The sequence below is a fragment of the Gossypium arboreum genome, chromosome 13, assembly GCF_025698485.1.
Source record: "Gossypium arboreum isolate Shixiya-1 chromosome 13, ASM2569848v2, whole genome shotgun sequence".
NCBI lineage: Eukaryota > Viridiplantae > Streptophyta > Magnoliopsida > Malvales > Malvaceae > Gossypium > Gossypium arboreum.
In genome coordinates this window covers 113,375,097-113,393,273 of record NC_069082.1, presented here as the reverse complement: position 1 = coordinate 113,393,273, position 18,177 = coordinate 113,375,097, and the positions used below count along the sequence as shown (strand labels likewise).

The 18,177-nt window shown below is 32.1% G+C and overlaps 1 protein-coding gene across 3 annotated transcripts; it reads right to left on the bottom strand.

Annotated features, from left to right (window-relative positions):
* Window positions 1-12,875: 12,875 nt before the first annotated feature.
* LOC108463846 (proton pump-interactor 1-like) lies at window positions 12,876-16,999 on the bottom strand. 3 transcript variants are annotated; one of them, XM_053024028.1, is made up of 8 exons: window positions 16,853-16,999; window positions 15,893-16,289; window positions 15,214-15,402; window positions 14,897-15,076; window positions 14,583-14,777; window positions 14,122-14,220; window positions 13,511-14,030; window positions 12,876-13,421 (listed from the first exon to the last, which is right to left on the bottom strand). In XM_053024028.1, the coding sequence occupies exons 2-8, from the start codon at window positions 16,265-16,267 to the stop codon at window positions 13,096-13,098; spliced, it is 1,884 nt and encodes a 627-aa protein (XP_052879988.1). In that variant the 5' UTR covers window positions 16,268-16,289; window positions 16,853-16,999; the 3' UTR covers window positions 12,876-13,095. The 3 variants fall into 3 exon arrangements, with proteins under 3 accessions (XP_052879988.1, XP_052879987.1, XP_052879986.1); XM_053024027.1 differs by having other exon boundaries at window positions 13,045-14,030; window positions 16,821-16,866; XM_053024026.1 differs by having other exon boundaries at window positions 13,045-14,030; window positions 16,803-16,863.
* Window positions 17,000-18,177: the final 1,178 nt, after the last annotated feature.

Here is an 18,177-nt window from a genome sequence, read left to right as displayed (position 1 = left end):
ACCAGGACATTAAATATGGGAGAGGTATACTGTGAAAGACTATGGATTGATTAAGGCAACTTAAGGGGAGATTCAGCCGAGACGGTAAAAATGGGTAAAAATTTAGAACAGAAATTGAAGGACACCCACAAATAAGAAAAAAAATATTGGAAGGAAACTGGAAGTATGAATTTGCAACAGTCGAGCCGCAGGACGAAGGAATCTACCAATGAATGAGAACGTAATGAAAATGAGAAAAAACTACGGGAATAGTGGTCGTGTAACCTAGCAGGGCATAAGGATGATAATCAGAAAGCAATTATGGAAGTTGATGTACTAGTGGTACCTCATGTCTAGGCGAACGAGAAATGGTTTAACCAAAGATCATAGATAAGAATCTACCATTAAGAGATGTCGAGGGCGTTTAGAGAAACCGTATAAAATAGTGGTGTATCATATATATACTAGTTAGTCCCTAATGAGGAAGGGTTAATTAGAATTCATTGACAAAGAAGGATACGCCAGAAGACATATATGTCTTTCAAGACCATATTTCTTAAAAGGGAAACCATTAAGGAAAGGTCAACTAAAAGGCTAGTTATGTAGGGACATAGTATGGAAGAGTATTCATGAACCCAGAAGGCCTCTCAATGATAGTTGGCTAATTACGGGAGGATCTAATAGTTGTAGTAGGAGAGTATGGTATGAAAAAGGGTAAGATGATACAGATAAATCATACTACAAAGAAGTAATCTAACCGCTAATTTAATCAAACGGGATTTGGCCTGCAAGAGCGGAGGGAGACCCCAATAGACTTGCCAACAAAAGGAATGTAAGCAAGCCATACGAGATTAAGATAGAGAAAGAGTTTGCTATGGACTACATAGATTTGGAGACACTCTGAGGACATTTAAGAGGGTAAGTCGTAAGGCTGCGTTAATAAAGCATAATGATGCGAAGAAGAAATTTATATTGGGAATAAATGGAAGAAGGAATTTAAGTAAAAGAAAGGATAAATTCTGCAGAGATGGTGAGTCAATAAGAGAAATTGTCAAAGCCGATCGAAGGCTGGTAGATTGGCAGGAAGGAAGTTGCTCAATGATCTATTCACTAGAGACTAGGGTTGGAAAAAGGATAAGGTCTACCATGACGGGTTTGAAAGAAATTTCCTAAACAAATAGGAAGTTCGATCACATCTATTTCTATTTAATCAAACCCTTGTAAGATGGGGTCTATTCATGTAAAACATTAAAACCCACTAAGTTCATTCGAACTTAAAAACGGGTTTGATCCATGATTATAGGTTCTGTGGGAAGAAGAACTCGAGAAGGGACCAAGCCAGATCAGGTAGAGTCGAGGATTCATTAGAGTAGAGTCATGCACTTAGGAAGGGGAACCTTTAAGAACTTTTCTTTGGAGGCAGTTATATTGTAATTTTGAAGTTCCTTAAGGTGAAGTAGTGTTAGTGAATATTAATTAGAAATTTTGTCTCTGTATTAAGTATATTTTATAAATAGGAAAAATAAAGTGTTTGATTTGAAATTAATGTGTATTAAGTTTTTACCTTAACTCATTTCACTGATGATACCTAGACCCAGTTTCGGCAAACGGGTCGAGTAAGGGTGTTACACTTCGGGATGTTGATAAGTGCTCTAGAAAGACGGCCCAATGTCTTTCAAGAACATGGCTAGTTCTTCACACTTACAAAGGTGATTTCATCAAGTCTATATCCATATAGACTACTCGAGTTAGGACTATAAAATCATTAAGAGCATTTATTAAGCTTATCCTCTCAATTTTAAATTCAGTGAATTCATCAAGCCCGTCTCAATAGGACCACCCAAACTCTGAGATATGAACTCATTAAGATTAAGAAACTCAACCTCACATGTCGGTGAATTCATCAAGTTCATCTCAGTAGGACTATCCAAACCTTGGGATATGAATTCATTAAGAGTAAGAAATCAACCTTATGCATGTACATCATTTGCCATAAGGATAGGTAAAATTTACATTATGAGTCTTTTCATGATTTTGTTTGACCACATTGAATTTAAAAAACTAAGTTGGGTATCTACCATGAATTCTTCAACCACTGGGCTTAAGACCCATCCCCCTCAACTAATAAAGAATCATTTTCCAACTTAACCCTTTGGTTAGTGGATCAGCTAGGTTCCTTTCAGACCTCACGAACTCTAAAGAAAGTACTCTATTTTTATTAAATGTCTCACAGTTTCATGTATTATTCGAGTATGCCTCTTCTTGCCATTGTAAGCTTGGCTCTTAGCAAAGCGAATTGCAACTTATGAGTCACATAATAGAGATATGGGAGGTGTCGATTTTTCCCATAAAGGAATCTCTGCAAGTAGATTCCTAAGCCACCCAGCCTCTTGCCCGACTAAGTTTAGAGTTATAAACTCTGGTTCCATCATAGAATGATTAATACACGTCTGTTTAGTAGACTTCTAAGAAATAGTTGTTCCACCCAAAGTAAAGACATATCTATTTGTAGAGCTAACTTCATCATTATCAGTTACCCAATTTGCATCAAAATATCCCTCTAGGACTGTAGGGTATCCAAAAAATTCCAACTTCTAAGTTGTAGTACCTTTAAAGTATTTAAGCAAATGCTTTAGAGCATTTCAATGCTCATTGTTAGGATTGTGAGTATATCTATTTAGTCTACTAGTCGCATAAATAATATCGGGCCAAGTTTAGTTCATCAAGAATATAAGGGTTTCAAAAATTTTAGCATACTCTTATTGAGAAACATTATTTCTTTTATTCTTTATCAGTTGTATGCTAGAATCAAAAGGAATTTTCACAGGGATTACATCAAAGCTATTAACCTTCTTTAACACTTTCTCTATATAGTGAGATTGGTTTAAAGTAAACCCCTTTTCAGATTTAGTAACCTTAACCCCTAAGATTTCATTTACCTCTCCCAAATCAATCATATCAAACTTGGTAGATAAGAAATTTTTGGTTTCATTAATGGCTTCTATATTAATGCTAAAAATTAACATGTCATCCACATACAGACTTATGATGACACTATGTGGATGACATAATTAGAACCAAACATCTTAAAATACACACATGCATCTACACCATTAACAATAAAACCAAAACTAGGAATAGTCTTATGAAATTTATCATACCATTGTTTTGGATCTCATTTGAGACCCTACAAAGATTTTTTGAGTTTGCAAACTTTATCTTCCATACCAGGTGACACAAATCCTAGAGGTTGTTTCATATAGATCTCCTCGTCCAAATCATCATTCAAGAAAGTTGTCTTCACATTCATCTGATGAACTAGCAAATTGTGAATGGAAGCTAAAACAAACAAAACATGGCTGGTTGAGATCTTTGGTGTATCAAAATAATCTACTCCTAGTATCTGAATGAACCCTTTTACATCTAGTTTTGCCTTATACCTCTGTATTGATCTCTCTAGTCTAAGTTTCTTTCTAAATACCAATTTAGTTCTAGTAGGTGTAAAACCTCGAGGCATCTATTAATTCCCAAGTGTGATTAGACATAATAGACTCTAGCTCATTATTAATGGCATCTCTCCAAACACTAGCATCTATTGATTTTATGGCTTCAAAAAATGCATGAGAAAAATAGAATCACTTATCAATTCTAAATCACTAATCTCAATTACAAAGCAAGTAAGAAAATTAGGTCTAAAACTAGTGGCAGTCATTTCTCTTTTATGTGTTTCTATTATGTGTACTAGAGGAAGAAATATGCTCATCTAATTGTATATCAGTACTTATGCTAGATTTCTTTAAAGGAAACACATTCTCAAGAAAAAAAATCTTTAGATTTATATATGGAATGATCATGAAAAAACATGAATCTATATGTGGCACTATTTAGAGCATACCCAACAAATACAACACCAACAATTTTAGATCAGATAGTGCTCTTTTTAAAAGTAGACAAGTCTACTTTTGCTAAGCACCCTCACACTTTCAAGTATTGCAAATTAGGGGTATAACCTTTCCACAATTCATATAGAGTATAGTTAAGTGCTCTTTTTAAAAGTAGACAAGTCTACTTTTGCTAAGCACCCTCACACTTTCAAGTATTGCAAATTAGGGGTATAACCTTTCCACAATTCATATAGAGTATAGTTAATCTTTTTATGAGGCGCTCTATTAAGAATATGGTTTGCAGAAAGCACGGTGTAATAGCCCGTATTCCAATGCTATTGGAAACAGTGGATTCGAGACCACAAATTTGACGAGTAAATCCATAATAATTAGTATTTAAATTATATGAGTTAATTTTAATTTTATATTAAATTTTGATTTGAAGAATTTTAGCTAATTGAATAAATAGTAAGGTAGACATGGTTGTTTCGAAAGTCAAGTGGTTTCGAAAAATGAGGTAACGGGATATCGTTTCTGTAAATTGATTTCATAAATATTTTTATCAAATATTTACAAAGTTACTATTTAGATATGTGAAGTTTCGGTTCGAAATTTTATTATTTAATTAGTTAATTAAAGAAAAAGACTAATTTGTAAAAGATGTAAACCTTAATTACTATTGACTTCTAATGATTAAATGGCTTAATTAGTGAAAAAGAGTGGACTTATATGGTAACTAAACCATAATGAAATGACATGTATGGTTAATGTTTTTTTGTCCAAAAATAAGTGTTATTTTTATTAGTTAAAATTTAAAAGTAATAAAACATAAAAATAAAAATAAAAATAAAGAAACCACTTTTATTTTCTTTCATCTTTCTTATGGCTTGTGACCAAAACACCATTTTTTAAGACAAGAAGCTTCGATCATTTTTTTCATTCTTGCATTGTATGATTTTTTAGCCTATTTCTAGTATTTTTTACGTTTTTGATATCGTTACAACTCGATCCATTTAACTCGTATTTTTATTTTCAAAACTGTTAAATGATGGATTTGGAGTATTAGTTGATGATTAGGACTAGTTTGTAAAGTATTTTTTTATAGTTTTAATTAAAGGACTAACTTGATGTAATGTTAAAATTTTCATGGAATTTTTGTGAATTTTTAATAAATATGGACTGTCCTAGTATAGGAATAATTTCGGCTAGCTTGTTTATTTGAGAAACTTTGTTAAATTGAGAATTTTGGGTTTAGGGGCTAAGTTGTGATAAATGTAAAAGTTTAAGGAAAATGTGTCAATAATGAAAACTTAATATCATATACATAAAAGTAAGTATGGATATGTATTTGAATTTGATAAGATTGAATTTAATTATTATAGATCAAGATTTGATTCGTACGGAGGATAACCGAGGAAAAGGAAAAATTACAAAATAGTCCCTACGAGTCGACCGTTGGTATATATTAGGTAAGTTCATATGGTTTAATTTCGTATAATTTGCAATATTTTATTGACTCGTGAATTATGATTTTTTGAACACTTATATATATTTAATGAAATAATCATGAAGATGATCCAATCTGAGAAATGTAATTGAATTGTAAGATATTATGAGGTTTTGTATATCGAGCTCGAACGAACATATGATATGATACAATTAGAATGACAATAGGTTATATTACGTGTTATACGGGTTTGAATTGAGTTGAGATGATGATTCCTGATTTATTCTTGTCCACTAAATATACCGGAGTCCAGCATTTGTTACAGACTATCATGTTATATTTACAGTGTTTTTGGCGTGTTACCGAGGGCGGATGTAAAGCCTTCGGGCTTGGCACTTAGTGCCAAGGCATGTTCTCGGTTGGTTTGGCTCGTTAGAGTGTTTTGGCGTGTTTCAGTGGATAATTGCGTATCCATTTCAGTTATATCGTTTATCGGGCAGATTTAAAATGGTTAAATGACTTGCATATTGAATTGTATAAATATTTTCTTGATTTCCGATAGTGTATCGTAACTTATACTAATTGAATTTGTTTGGTTGAGAAGATTATGCAACTTGTATATTTGTATAAATATTTGCTTGATTTTCGATAGTATATAGTAACTTATACTGATTAAATTCATTTGATTGTTCAGATTATTCAACTTGTATATTTGTATAAATATTTTCTTGATTTCCGATAGTATATCGTAACTTGATATTGATTGAATTCATATGATTGAGTGAATTATGCAAATTGTATATTTATATAACTCACTATTGATTGATTGTGGTTGGCAAGACTAATGTCTATTAACATTGTTATTAAATTATTATTTTTTTATGTTTAATAGGTAAGTTTTATCATTTTAACCTGTGAACTTACTAAGCTTATTAAAGCTTATTCACGTCATTCTCTTGTTTCCTTGTAGATAACATTTTGCGGAATCGGGCGATTGGACCAACATGAATATCACACTATCCAGATTCTTTTGGTAGATTTCAAAAATACTTTATTTTAGGATATATGGCATGTAATAGAAGTACCTTGTATATGTTTTAAGTACTTTACAAGTGGTATTTTCTATACTTGTGTGATGAATATATGTTTTAGTTAATAATGTGCTAAATCATGGTTTGGTATGAAATCCAAATATAGTGTGGAACTTGTCATGTAATAGGTGGTGAAATTGTATATGTTTTGATTGTGTGTTATATGTGGTATTGGTTAGATTGATGATATGATATTTATTTTTTGTAATAGCTTACATGTGATCATGTTTTAGACCTTGGTGTGTTTATGGTCTTGTTGTGCTAATTGTTCACTTGATACAAAATTTTACAAAGGTGTTCGAATTATGGTACAAATGAACGTGGTTGAATGAAAAGAGTAATGATAAGTTTTGACATGAGTAAATGTATAGATTTTAAGCTTTAATGCAAACCATTTGGTATATGCTTGTGACCTGAAAGTGTAAAATTGGTTTTGATTTGTTTTGGTACATGAGTAGTGGTGACAAATGATGGCATATTGGTTAGGCATAAGTTAAGTGAAATTGACATGTTTTTGAATGAGATTCAATGTGTTTGAGCATGGTTTTATAGCTAATAATGGTATGGCTTGGTGTCTAATTTTTTGTGGAAAAAATGACTTGAAATGCAAGATTTTTAAGGTGCACACGGCCTAGGACACAAACTGCCAAATGGCTGTATGCCACACACTGTCTACTCACACGACCATGTGACTCATGAAATTCAGGTGTAGGATTTTCCACACGGAATCAGTGAGTTACACGGGCTGTGGGTATGGGCGTGTGGAATAGCCACACGGTCGTGTGTCTCTTGTTTTCAAAAAATTTTAAAATTTTCCATTTTTTCTGTTTTATTTCAAATTAGTCCTTAATCGTTCCTAAATCATTTTTAAAGCCTATAAGCTTGATTTAAGGTCTATAGTCGTATTTATATTATGAATGACATTTGAATTTGATTATTTGTTATTGATTGTGACATTTGATGATTAAATGTTATTAATTATCTTGTTATATATGTAATACTTTGTAACCCTAACCTGACGACGGAAACGAGTTAGGGGTGTTACATACGGCCTCCTCCCACATATTATTAAGTAAACCAGAACTTAGTAGTAAAACATTCATTATTTCTTTTAGAGTTCTGTTTTTCCTTTCAACTATGTTATTCTGTTGTGGGAAATAAGGATCAGAAAACTCATGTATAATGTCTTCTTTTTACAGACCTCTTTAAGGAAATTAGTGCCATATTCACCACCTCTATCGGATCAACAATGTTTTATTCTCCTATCAAACTGGTTATCTACTTATGCTTTATAAATAAGAAAACTTTCATCAGTTTAATCTTTTAATCTTAGAAGATAAACCTTTGTATATCAAAACTAGTCATCTACAAAGGCGATATAGTAGTGTTTTCTACTCTTACTCTCTGTGTTTTTAAAGTCTACTAGATCAGTGTGAACTAGTTCTAGAAGTTCAATCTTCCTATCAGTAAGAGTTTTTAAGAAAGGTCTAGCATGTTTGGCTTGAACACAAATTTCGCATTTATTAAAGCTACTATTATCTAGATTTGGGAGTAGATTCATTTTTATAAGCTTTTTTAGGAGAATGAATATCCACGTAACCTAATCTAGCATGTTACATATCAAAGGATTCAATAATATAAGCAAAAGTGGTGATTTAATTATTATCATTAAACATAGTCTTAATCATAAATAACCCTCCACTCAGATAACTTTTCCCAACATAATATCCATTACGGGAAATGTAAAAACCCGTTTTTCAATGGTGTCAGAAACAGTGATTTCGGGACCACAAATTTGATGAGTAAGTTCATAAATATTATTATTTAATATTTACGAGTCAAATATGGCTTTAAAAGGTTTTTTGATATGGTAATTTTTGTTATAGAAATGATTAATTAAGTTGAAGTGGTAAGACCCTAAAGTCAAGTGGTTTTAGAAAATGAGGTATCGGGACCTCGTTTCCATAAACTGAGCCATAAATATTTTTATAAATATTTACGAGGTGTCATTAAGGTTGTATTAAAGTTTCGTTAAGAAATTTTAATGTTTCGATAGTTAATTAATTAAAAAGGATTAAATCGTAAAAAGTGTAAAAGTTGAATTCTACTAACTAAAGATATGAAAAAGTAAATTAATGGACTAATATGGTAAATATACCATTTTATAGTTGAGTGGGCTGTTGGTGATTATTTTTGTTAGTTTATATGATATATTTAATATTAATAAATTAAATAATGAGTATTAATTAAGAAAAGGAAAAACAAAACATAATTTTGTTTTGTGTTCTTCTTCTTTGACGGAAAAACTCCATTTTTGGAGAAAGGAGATTTTGTCAATTCATTTTCTATGCATGGGGAGATTTTGAGTTTTGTTTTTAATAATTTTTATGTTATTGAGATCGTTACAACTAGGTTTAGTTAGCTTGTACTTTCGTTTTTGAAACTGTTAAAGATTTTGAATGTTGTCATTGATGAATTCTTTGTGATTTTAGATGTTAATGGATGAATTTGAAGTATTAATTGTTATTTATAAGTATTTTATTAAGTGATTTTTGATGAATTTGTCGTTTAGGGATTAAATTGTTGAAATAGTAAAAATACAAAGACTTGGTGTGAAATCCTTGCAAAAATAGGCTGAAATGGAAGCTAGCAATATTCAAATGTTAGGAATTTTCAACGAAAATGATTAAATTGCATGTTTTAGGCTGAGGGACTAAATTGAATAAAAGTAAAATATTAGGGGTAATTTTGTAAAAATGTCAAAAATGAACAAATTGCATAAAATAAATTGTTTTACTATCTAAATTAATAATAATTAATAAATTGAATGAAATTATTAATTTAGATCAAGATCAAGTGGAAAATTGAAGAAAATAGAAAAATACCAAAAAGTCCTTATACTTCGACATTTCTACGATTTGGCCAGGTATGTTCGTACGGTTAGAATTTAACATCAATATGAATTTTTAAGTAGATTAATATGGTACAACTTATATGTTTATTTTTAATTGTTGATAATTAATGGTAACTTGAGATATAATATTGAATTTAATGCTCGGTTTGAATTGAACGCGGGATAGAGTACAATCGTGATTTGGTGTATTACGGGGGTTTGGAGTGGAGATAGTATTGGAGGGATATATCTGTATATTACCCGAGTAAACTGAAGGTCAACATTTTTTTGCAAATTCTCGTATTATACTATCTGTTTGGCGTGTTTCGATTGGATCAGCTCTTATGAGCTTCTGTTTGGGGTGTTTCAGTTGATCTGACGATGTAATCTTATCCGTAAGTCGTTCTTTGAATGAAATATCTCGAAAAGGTAATCTGTTTAATGAATTTTAAAGATTTTTTATTTATTTAATATTGATTTGAACATAGATGAAATCATCTGATTGTAAATCTCAATAAGGTAACTTGTTTATTGATTTTGATGGAATTGCCATATATTTAAGCTTGAATTTAATGTTTCAATTCTCCGACTGAGATTGTGGATGACAAGAACACATATGGTTAATTTCTGTGTTTATACTTTGTACTATGCAAATGAAAAGATGTAATTTCTTATGAAGTGATTTATCGTGTACTTGATCCCAAAAGAGTTGTGTATAAATGTACTAACTTGTGTATTGATGATGACGATTTGGCTTGTATCAAGCTTGTGGTTATGGTTGATGTTTATGTTTATGTATTGTGTTATGCAAATGAAACGAGTGAGAAAAGGTAATGAAATGGTAAGTTCACAATTGAAATGTAATGTGATAAGATAAAATGATTGATGAATTAAAAGACTTACCTATATGTGAGAAAATTACTTACGCTAAAGGTGAATTTACCTATGTCATGAATAATCATACTAATTCATGAATTGATAATGTAATTAAGTTTATGCTAAGTAAATGGAATAGAAAGTAAGTAAGTGGAATGATTCATCATTTTAAGAAAAGATTGACAATTATGCAGTACAACTTATAATATCTTATTATGTTATGAATAGAAAGTATATGTGAGTTGATAGTTTTATAGTTTGATAAATCTTGTGGCATTATTAAAGCTTTACATTTGTCGTATAAATTTCATATATATGATGAAATGTTATGTTTAATATTCATACGAGCTTACTAAGCATTTATTGCTTACGTAGTTATTTTCCTTTACTTTACAGATTATCAGAAGCTCGGTCGGGTTGGAAGCTTGTCGGAGATCTATCACACTATCTACCAATTATATTGGTAGTTTTTGATGTCTTGATCAAGGTTATAATGACATGTATAGGTGGACTTGTGTTTGATAGAACTAGTTGTTATGTTTGGCTTGTAAATATGGTAATATGGTTGGTGTGTTTTTGGCATTTCATGCCTTCATGGTTGGTGTTTTTATTGTCAAATTGATGCATGGGTTAAACGGCCAAAGTGGTATGTGTTGGCATGGTTGAAATGTGGTCAATTAAGTTATGTGTTGATATGGAATTTAGTTAAGGTTGTTTGGATGAAACATGATCGTTTGATGCAAATGTAAGTAAGAATGCTTGGTTGTGATTGAGGTGCCTAAATGGCATATTGGTTGAATGGGCTTATGGTATATTGAAATGGTCTTATTATGCATATTTTGGCATATTTTGGTTCCTTTATCATAGGTTCATTTGGTGTGTTGGTACTTGTTGAAATTGGGTGAAAGAAAAGGTCTGATTTTGACCTATTTCTAATCTACACGGCCTAAGACACTAGCGTATATCTCAGTCGTGTGTGACACACGGCCAGGTGACACGACTGTGTATCCCCTGTAGGTTGTTAATAGTTACTTTTCGAAAGTTGCACGGCCTAGCACATGGCCTAACACACGAGCATGTAAGGCCATTTTAAGAGTTACACGGCCGTGTGACCCCTGCAGTGTAAATTTTTCTAACTTTTTCCTAAACTTTCTAAATGTTTCCAATTTAGTCCCAGACTGTTTCTATTGTATTTTTAGAGCCTCGAGGGATCGATTAAGGGGACATTATGAGTGTATTTGAATGAAATTAGAATATGTATTGCATTGATATATGAATTGAATGGTTTACTATTTTATTTGTTCAGTAATGCTCCATAACCCTATTTCGGCAACGGATACGAGTTAAGGGTGTTACATGAAAGTACAAATTCATCACATGCAAATATTAATTAATGCTTATCTTATTCAGTAATTTACCATTGATCAAATTTCTACACAATGCAAGAACATAAAGAACAGTATTTAATGCTAATGTTTTGCCAAAAATATGTTTAAGATTTTTCCTTTATGGAGTACTCCTAAACTGCTAAAATTACCCATGTAGACTTGTTTACCTTCAGCTACACTTTCAAACTCGATGAACATTATCTGTTAGTGCAAAAATGTTTGGAAGCGCCTATGTCTACAATCCACTCAACATTGTTCTCAGCTAGGTTCACTTTGAAAACGATAACAACTATTATCTCAATCTTGACAAACAAACAATTCTAAAATTCACTTCTAAATTGTTGGAAATTATACTACTGCAAAACAAAATCGTTAGCACTGATACGGAAAATAAACTAAGTGTAAAAATAAAATAATCACTGTGCTGAGGAACCACTGCCTTAGAAGCAAATTCACCCTTATCGATGTAATCGTGTGGTGGACGTCGCTTCCCAAGGTTAACACAAAACTTCAATATTCGTATATCGAATAAAGAATGTGAAACAAAATTGGTATGCTCTTCTCGAAAGGAATCAGAAAAGAAAGTAGAAATTTAGTCAAAAAATTTAGCCAGAAAAGCTACTAAAAGAAACAGGCGAGAGAAAAGGAGAACTATTGTTTGCTTGTGTTGTGTAAAATGAGAAAAATGGTTTGCTATTTACACTACTTTTTGAATGGGTAAAATGATAAAATAGTAGTGTCAATTTCTAAAAATAACAAAAAAAAATTCTCAACCAAAAATATTCTGAAAATATTTTTTGCATTAAATGGAAGCTCATTTTAAGAAGAATGAACCTTAAATAGTTACAATAAACCCGGTTGTAAGTCTTACTGATGTCAATTTTCATGGCCACTTCCTTATATTACCCCTACCCTTATTTTTCATATGGTCAATACTCTTAAAAACAACTATCACATTAAGCCTTTTTTAGAAAAACTTCAGTTTTCATGTAACTTTATTCTTCTATTTGTTAGGTGTAGGAAGATACTTGACAGTTAAAAGTGAAATTAGAAAATATTATTTTCTTTTTAGTATTTTTTCAGCAGTTTTTGTTTATACTATTGAGATACAAAATTTTAAATTTTAATTAAAAATAGATTGAAATAATTTTATCATATTTTAAATACTCATAAATAAATCTTCTTAAATATTAGCAATTTTAAAATTTATATTTGTATAGCTTCTCATTTTCTTCTATGTATATTGCATATCCTATGAAAAATATAATCCTCTTATCATTCCAAGTATATGAAAGCTTCAAAATGTAACACCCAAAATCCAAATAACTGAAACATCTCAGAAGTCAAAATTTTAAAAATGTAGTACCAACAAAACCAAAAGTACATATAGTTTTGGCCTCCCTAAGCATTAAGACTGCACTAACAGCAACATTACGAGTTTTTTAGTACATCCCTTCATGGGATGCATCCAACCAAATTAACTAACTTTTCCCACTATCAACCATAAACTTTGTCTATAACTCTCAGTTTAACTTCTTCAAACAAGATAATAGTAAGCCAAAGCTATAAGTATCAGCACCACAACCGCAGCAGGAGCCGCCCATATCCAGTAGTTGGTCGACTTCTTACGTTTCAGGACGGGTCTAGGAAGTGACTCCCGTGCTCTACTTCGATTCTTGTACCTTACTGTATTCTCCTTCTGAACTTTATTCTTCACCGGAAAGGGGGCAGGAACAGGTTCCTCAGCATTAACATCTTTCTCTGGTTCTGGAACCTCTGCAACAGTTTCGGTTGGTTCCTCAACATTTGCGCTGCTTGCAGATGCTGCTGCTGCCTTCTTCTTTGCTTTCTTTTCACGCTCCTGCAGGAAAAAAGAAAAATCAAATTAGTATCGGTTTCAACCCTTGAACTGATTAACAAGAAGAAAAACAAGATGGGGTAAATAATTTCCTTGAGCTTCTTTTCAGCTTCCTTTTCAGCTCTTTTAGCTGCTTTGGCTGCTTTTTCTTCAGCCTTCTTCTTTTTCCTTTCCATGGCTTGCTTGGCTTTTGCTATTTCCTCTTCTCTCTTCATTTCTTTCAGTTTTGCTTCATCAACTTCCTTGACTGCAGTAGTGTCCTTTTGCAACATGCCCAATCCAGAGATCTCTTTCTCTTCCACAATACCATTCTCGGGAGACGATTTTGAAACTTTTGCTTTGCTCTCAACATCTTTCTGGACCTTTTTTGGAGGTTTACTATCTGGTTCGGGAGAGGGTTTGGCTTCTTCCTTTGGTTGTCGGATGCTAGGTTTTGGAATCGTTACAGTTTCAGAAGGCACCGGTGTCTCTTGTACAACCAGTGGTTTCTCATCAGGATTCCTGATCCGACCATCCCTACTTAATTGCCGCTGATCCAGGGATGGCAGAATTCTTTTCTCATAATCGTCCCTGACAGCTTTCTTGCTACTCCACAGAGCCATAAACTTCTCGACCTACATGCAATATAAAAAGATAGGAGACCAGTCAAATACTAAAGCACATGATATACCCAGAATGTAACATTAATTGGTAGTCTGAACAAACCTCGACAGTCGAAAGCTCCTCAAGAGCCTTTATATCTTTCTTTGCAGCTAGCTCTTTGGCTTTGTTTAAAAGAGAACGGCTCTGGTAAAAGTGAGCATTCTGAAAAATAAAAAAATAAAAGTAATTAAAACGACTCCTCAACTGAAACTGTTTAAAAATTTTCATTATGGAAAACCCAGAAATACATATCACACAAGAACTCATAATGTCATCACACAATCAGGACGAAAACTGCTTTGGAGAAAACAAAGAAAAAATGATAGAAGTTACTTTTAACATTCATAGGCAAAGCCAAGAAGAAAAGTAGAAAACATCTCAATGCAAGAGGGTACGCATAAATGTGTGTCAGTCTCGGCAAGTGTCATGCGCATATAAATGCAAAAAGAAAGAAGATAAAAAAGGTAGAGTATCTCAATCCCACCAAAAAATATATATTCGATTTAAAGCAAAGAACAACATACCGCCTCATCACGTTGTTTCCACAGTTGTTGCATGGTTTCATAAGCTTTGTTCTTCTTCTGGATTACAGCATTCAGCTCCTCCTGTAAAGATTCGATTTTACTCTCTATGGCATTGACTTTTTCTTTAATTTGCTTTTTCTTAGACCAGATCGCATTTTGTTCCTTCCTTACGCCATCCAAATCAACACCCATAAGCTTCAATGAAATAATAGCAAGTTCATTAGTGTAATTTTACTAACATTCAATATTTATATACAGAAGGGAAAAAGCAACCGCCAAGAGATATAAACGGTGCAAAATAAATCTTTTCTTACTTTAACTTGATCTTGAATGGCTTCTTTCTGGCCAAGTGATTCCTGAATCTTTGCTCTCATCGCAGCATTAGCAATAACTTTTTCCCGGGTCCCCTCTAGTTGTTTAATTTCTCTAAGAAGTTGCTTCTCCTCGGACAACGGGATGCTTTCATGCTGGATGCGATATTGAAGGCTATAGATCTGCAATTTAGCAATTTCCGGCGAGTGACAAAAAGAGAAGCAAAGACTTGACTAGTGACAAAAAGAGCAAAGACTTGACTGCAGCGGAAAAACAATAGATAAATCTCAATGTGGTAGAGTTTGAAGTAGTAGCATACAAAATCATTGAGCTCTTCCTCAGACGAACATATACCACCACGACCACCCTCATTGTTATTATTGCGAAGCTTGCCTAAAGCCTGCTGCAGTGGTTCCAGTTCCTTCTTTTTCTCACCTAACATTGTCTTAAATTGCTCGAAATCAATATTTAGGGCTTTCACTTGAGAAAGCAACTCTGCTCGATCCAACTGCATTAACATAAAGAAATTACTTTAAAAGGCAATAGGGCCAACTGGCAGCACAATGATTTTAAAACTTCTTTCACAATTCGGCACAATTTGTGGCAAATACAGAAATGACAAACAATATACCAAATATTATTCCACACCGCTTGTAAATAACATTACCATACATGCAATTTGCTATTACACACTCAAGGACTTGAGTTTCCAAAATCCCGATAAATGCATCCGAGGATCTAACGCTTCTAGATCCATCATATTAAAATGAGAACATTCAATTGCACTAAAACCAAGTTTAAAAGAACCGGCATGACATGAACTTCGCCTAATCTATAGGAACCAGTGGAAAGCAGAACACGATACGGCAAATAAATATCTTAAAAATTACGACAAGGGTTAATGACCTAGATATCGTAGCCACACGTATTTTACTGATCTAGTTTCACACCAACAATAATGCTACACAACTAAATGAAATTAATGGCATTCCATTCACCTTGTACGCTTTAATTTCATCAGTAAGCTGAAACCTGGCTTTATTCCACTTTTGCACCTCCTTATCAGCCTGATCAATTTTGGCCTTTATCTTCGGATCATCATAAGGGCGATACCTAACAAAATAAAAAGAGTGGATCTGCTTAGGCGCAGGCCACTCAACAACTGCATCGCTCGGAAAGTTGGCATCAGATGCATTTTTCTCTTCTCCCTTATTTGATTCCTCAATATTGGAACCGAATTTAATGGGCTCGCTATGAACCGGATCCTTGTCAAGTTTCCCATTTTCCTTATCATGAACAAGTGATTTCTCAACTTCAGTTGCTTTGTCAACAGATACTTTAGCCATTTCTGATCCCACAACTTCAACACCCATCGACCACTAGAAAATGAAAAACCTAACAAAATCCCAGAACAAAGTGTAAAAAATCAAATTGTATAACAAAAACATATATACTATTTCATTTATTAAAAAAGATCAATCTATATATGTACATATGGTTAACAAACTGGTAAAACCAGATACCTTAAGAAACGAAAAAAAAAAACACAAAAAGAGGAAAAGCTTTTCCAATAAAAGTTGAAGTATATTAGATAAATAACAGATGATTCAATTTTTTTTTCCTTTATTCTACATTAGATCTTTTCAACCAAGACCAAATTAGTTCAATTGAACAACAAGGATACATAATTGATAAACTATAATAAAATAATATTAAGATAAATCCAGATCAGAAATTAAAAGAAATAAAGTACACCCAATTAATAAAAGCAAGTGATAACACAAAGATCAAGCCTTTGTCTATCAGAAAAACTAACATGCAAAAACATAACGAAAACAAATAAGAAGAAGCAGGAATTTCAGAAAGATGAAAAGGAAAAGTCAAACAGATCAAAAGAAGAAGAAAAACCCAGAAAGAAAGAAAAACCATGAGAAATCAAAGGAAGATCAAATGATTACCCTTTAGGGAGATTAATAAGGGAGGATAAGGAGACCCTTTTTAGAGGAAAAAGGGTTTTTGGCGAAGGAAAGAGAGATGGGGTCAGATCTTAGTCCCTTATACAAATACATTAATATTAACGGCAGCTGAAATAAAAATAATAAAAATAAAAATAAAAAGTAGGTGAGAAAATATAGTAACAGATTTGTGTTTGGGTTTTTTTTTTTTTCAGTTTCTACAAGCAGTAAAAAAAAACCTTAGATTAAAGATTTTTTTTTTTTGTTAGTTTTGCTGTTTATGGAGTTTAGATGTCCTTTTTTATCTTTTTTTTTCTAAGCCTAGAATTGGAAATAATTATCAAAATTATATGAAATATAGATAGTTTTCTTTTTATTTTTACTTAATAAATAGTAAAATATATTATTTCATTTTGCATTTTTCTTGATATGTTTACTTATCAATGTGCTAGTATTACCACCCGCTATGCTTGGGTTTTTCAAAAAAATTTTAATTTTTATTTAATTAATAATGATTAAAATTAATTTTAAGATGATTTTTATAAAATAATAAATATTTAATTAAATTTTGTACTTTAACCGTCGAGTTATAGCATAAATCATTTTTTTAACAGACTCATGAGTAGAGGTGATCATGGTTGGGCTACCCGACTCGGCCCAAAGGCCCACCCGAAAAATAGGAGGGTTCAAGTAAAAATATAGGCCTGAAATATGAGTTTGGGCAAAAAAAGCCCCGTTTAGAAAATGGGCTGGGCCTCAAGTAAAACTTTTTAGCCTGGGCCTAGCTCGGCCCAGCCCGAATTATATACTAAATATTTTTTTAATGTTTAATCATATTTACTTTTTTATTTTCAATTTTAATATAACCACTTTTTATTATATTTTCAATTTGTATGTTGTTTTAAGAATTATTTTAGTCTCATTTTTTATTTGTTTCTTATTTTAATATATGTTTTATGTTTTTAAATATTTGATTTATTATATTTTAAATTTTTTATTTATTGAAATAAGCTAAAATTTTAATATGGGTCGTGCCAGCCAAATCGAGCTTAACAATTTTATTTTGGGCTGAGCTTGGACAAATTTTCAGGCCCATATTTTGAGCCGGGCTGAGCTCAGGGCTAGAAAATAGGCCTAAAATTTTGTCTAAGCCCGATCCGGCCCATGAACATCTCTACTCATGAGTCGAGGGTAGAGACTACCTCTTTTGAATATATAATTTAAAAATAAATAAATAAATTGTTAATTGACTTAAAAATAAATGCTTATGTATCAAACCTTTTAAATGCATAACTTTAAATTTAAAAATTAATTATTTTTATTACTTT

Bases quoted from the DNA above. Each gene is read 5' to 3' on its own strand.
- LOC108463846 (XM_053024028.1), bottom strand. From the start codon at position 16,267: ATGGGTGTTGAAGTTGTGGGATCAGAAATGGCTAAAGTATCTGTTGAC. The intron at 14,221-14,582 runs GTATGTTGTTCT...TTTATTTTTCAG, and splicing joins GGAAACAACGTGATGAGGCG to AATGCTCACTTTTACCAGAG. The intron at 13,422-13,510 runs AGGAAATTATTT...CTTTTTTCCTGC, and splicing joins GGAAGCTGAAAAGAAGCTCA to AGGAGCGTGAAAAGAAAGCA.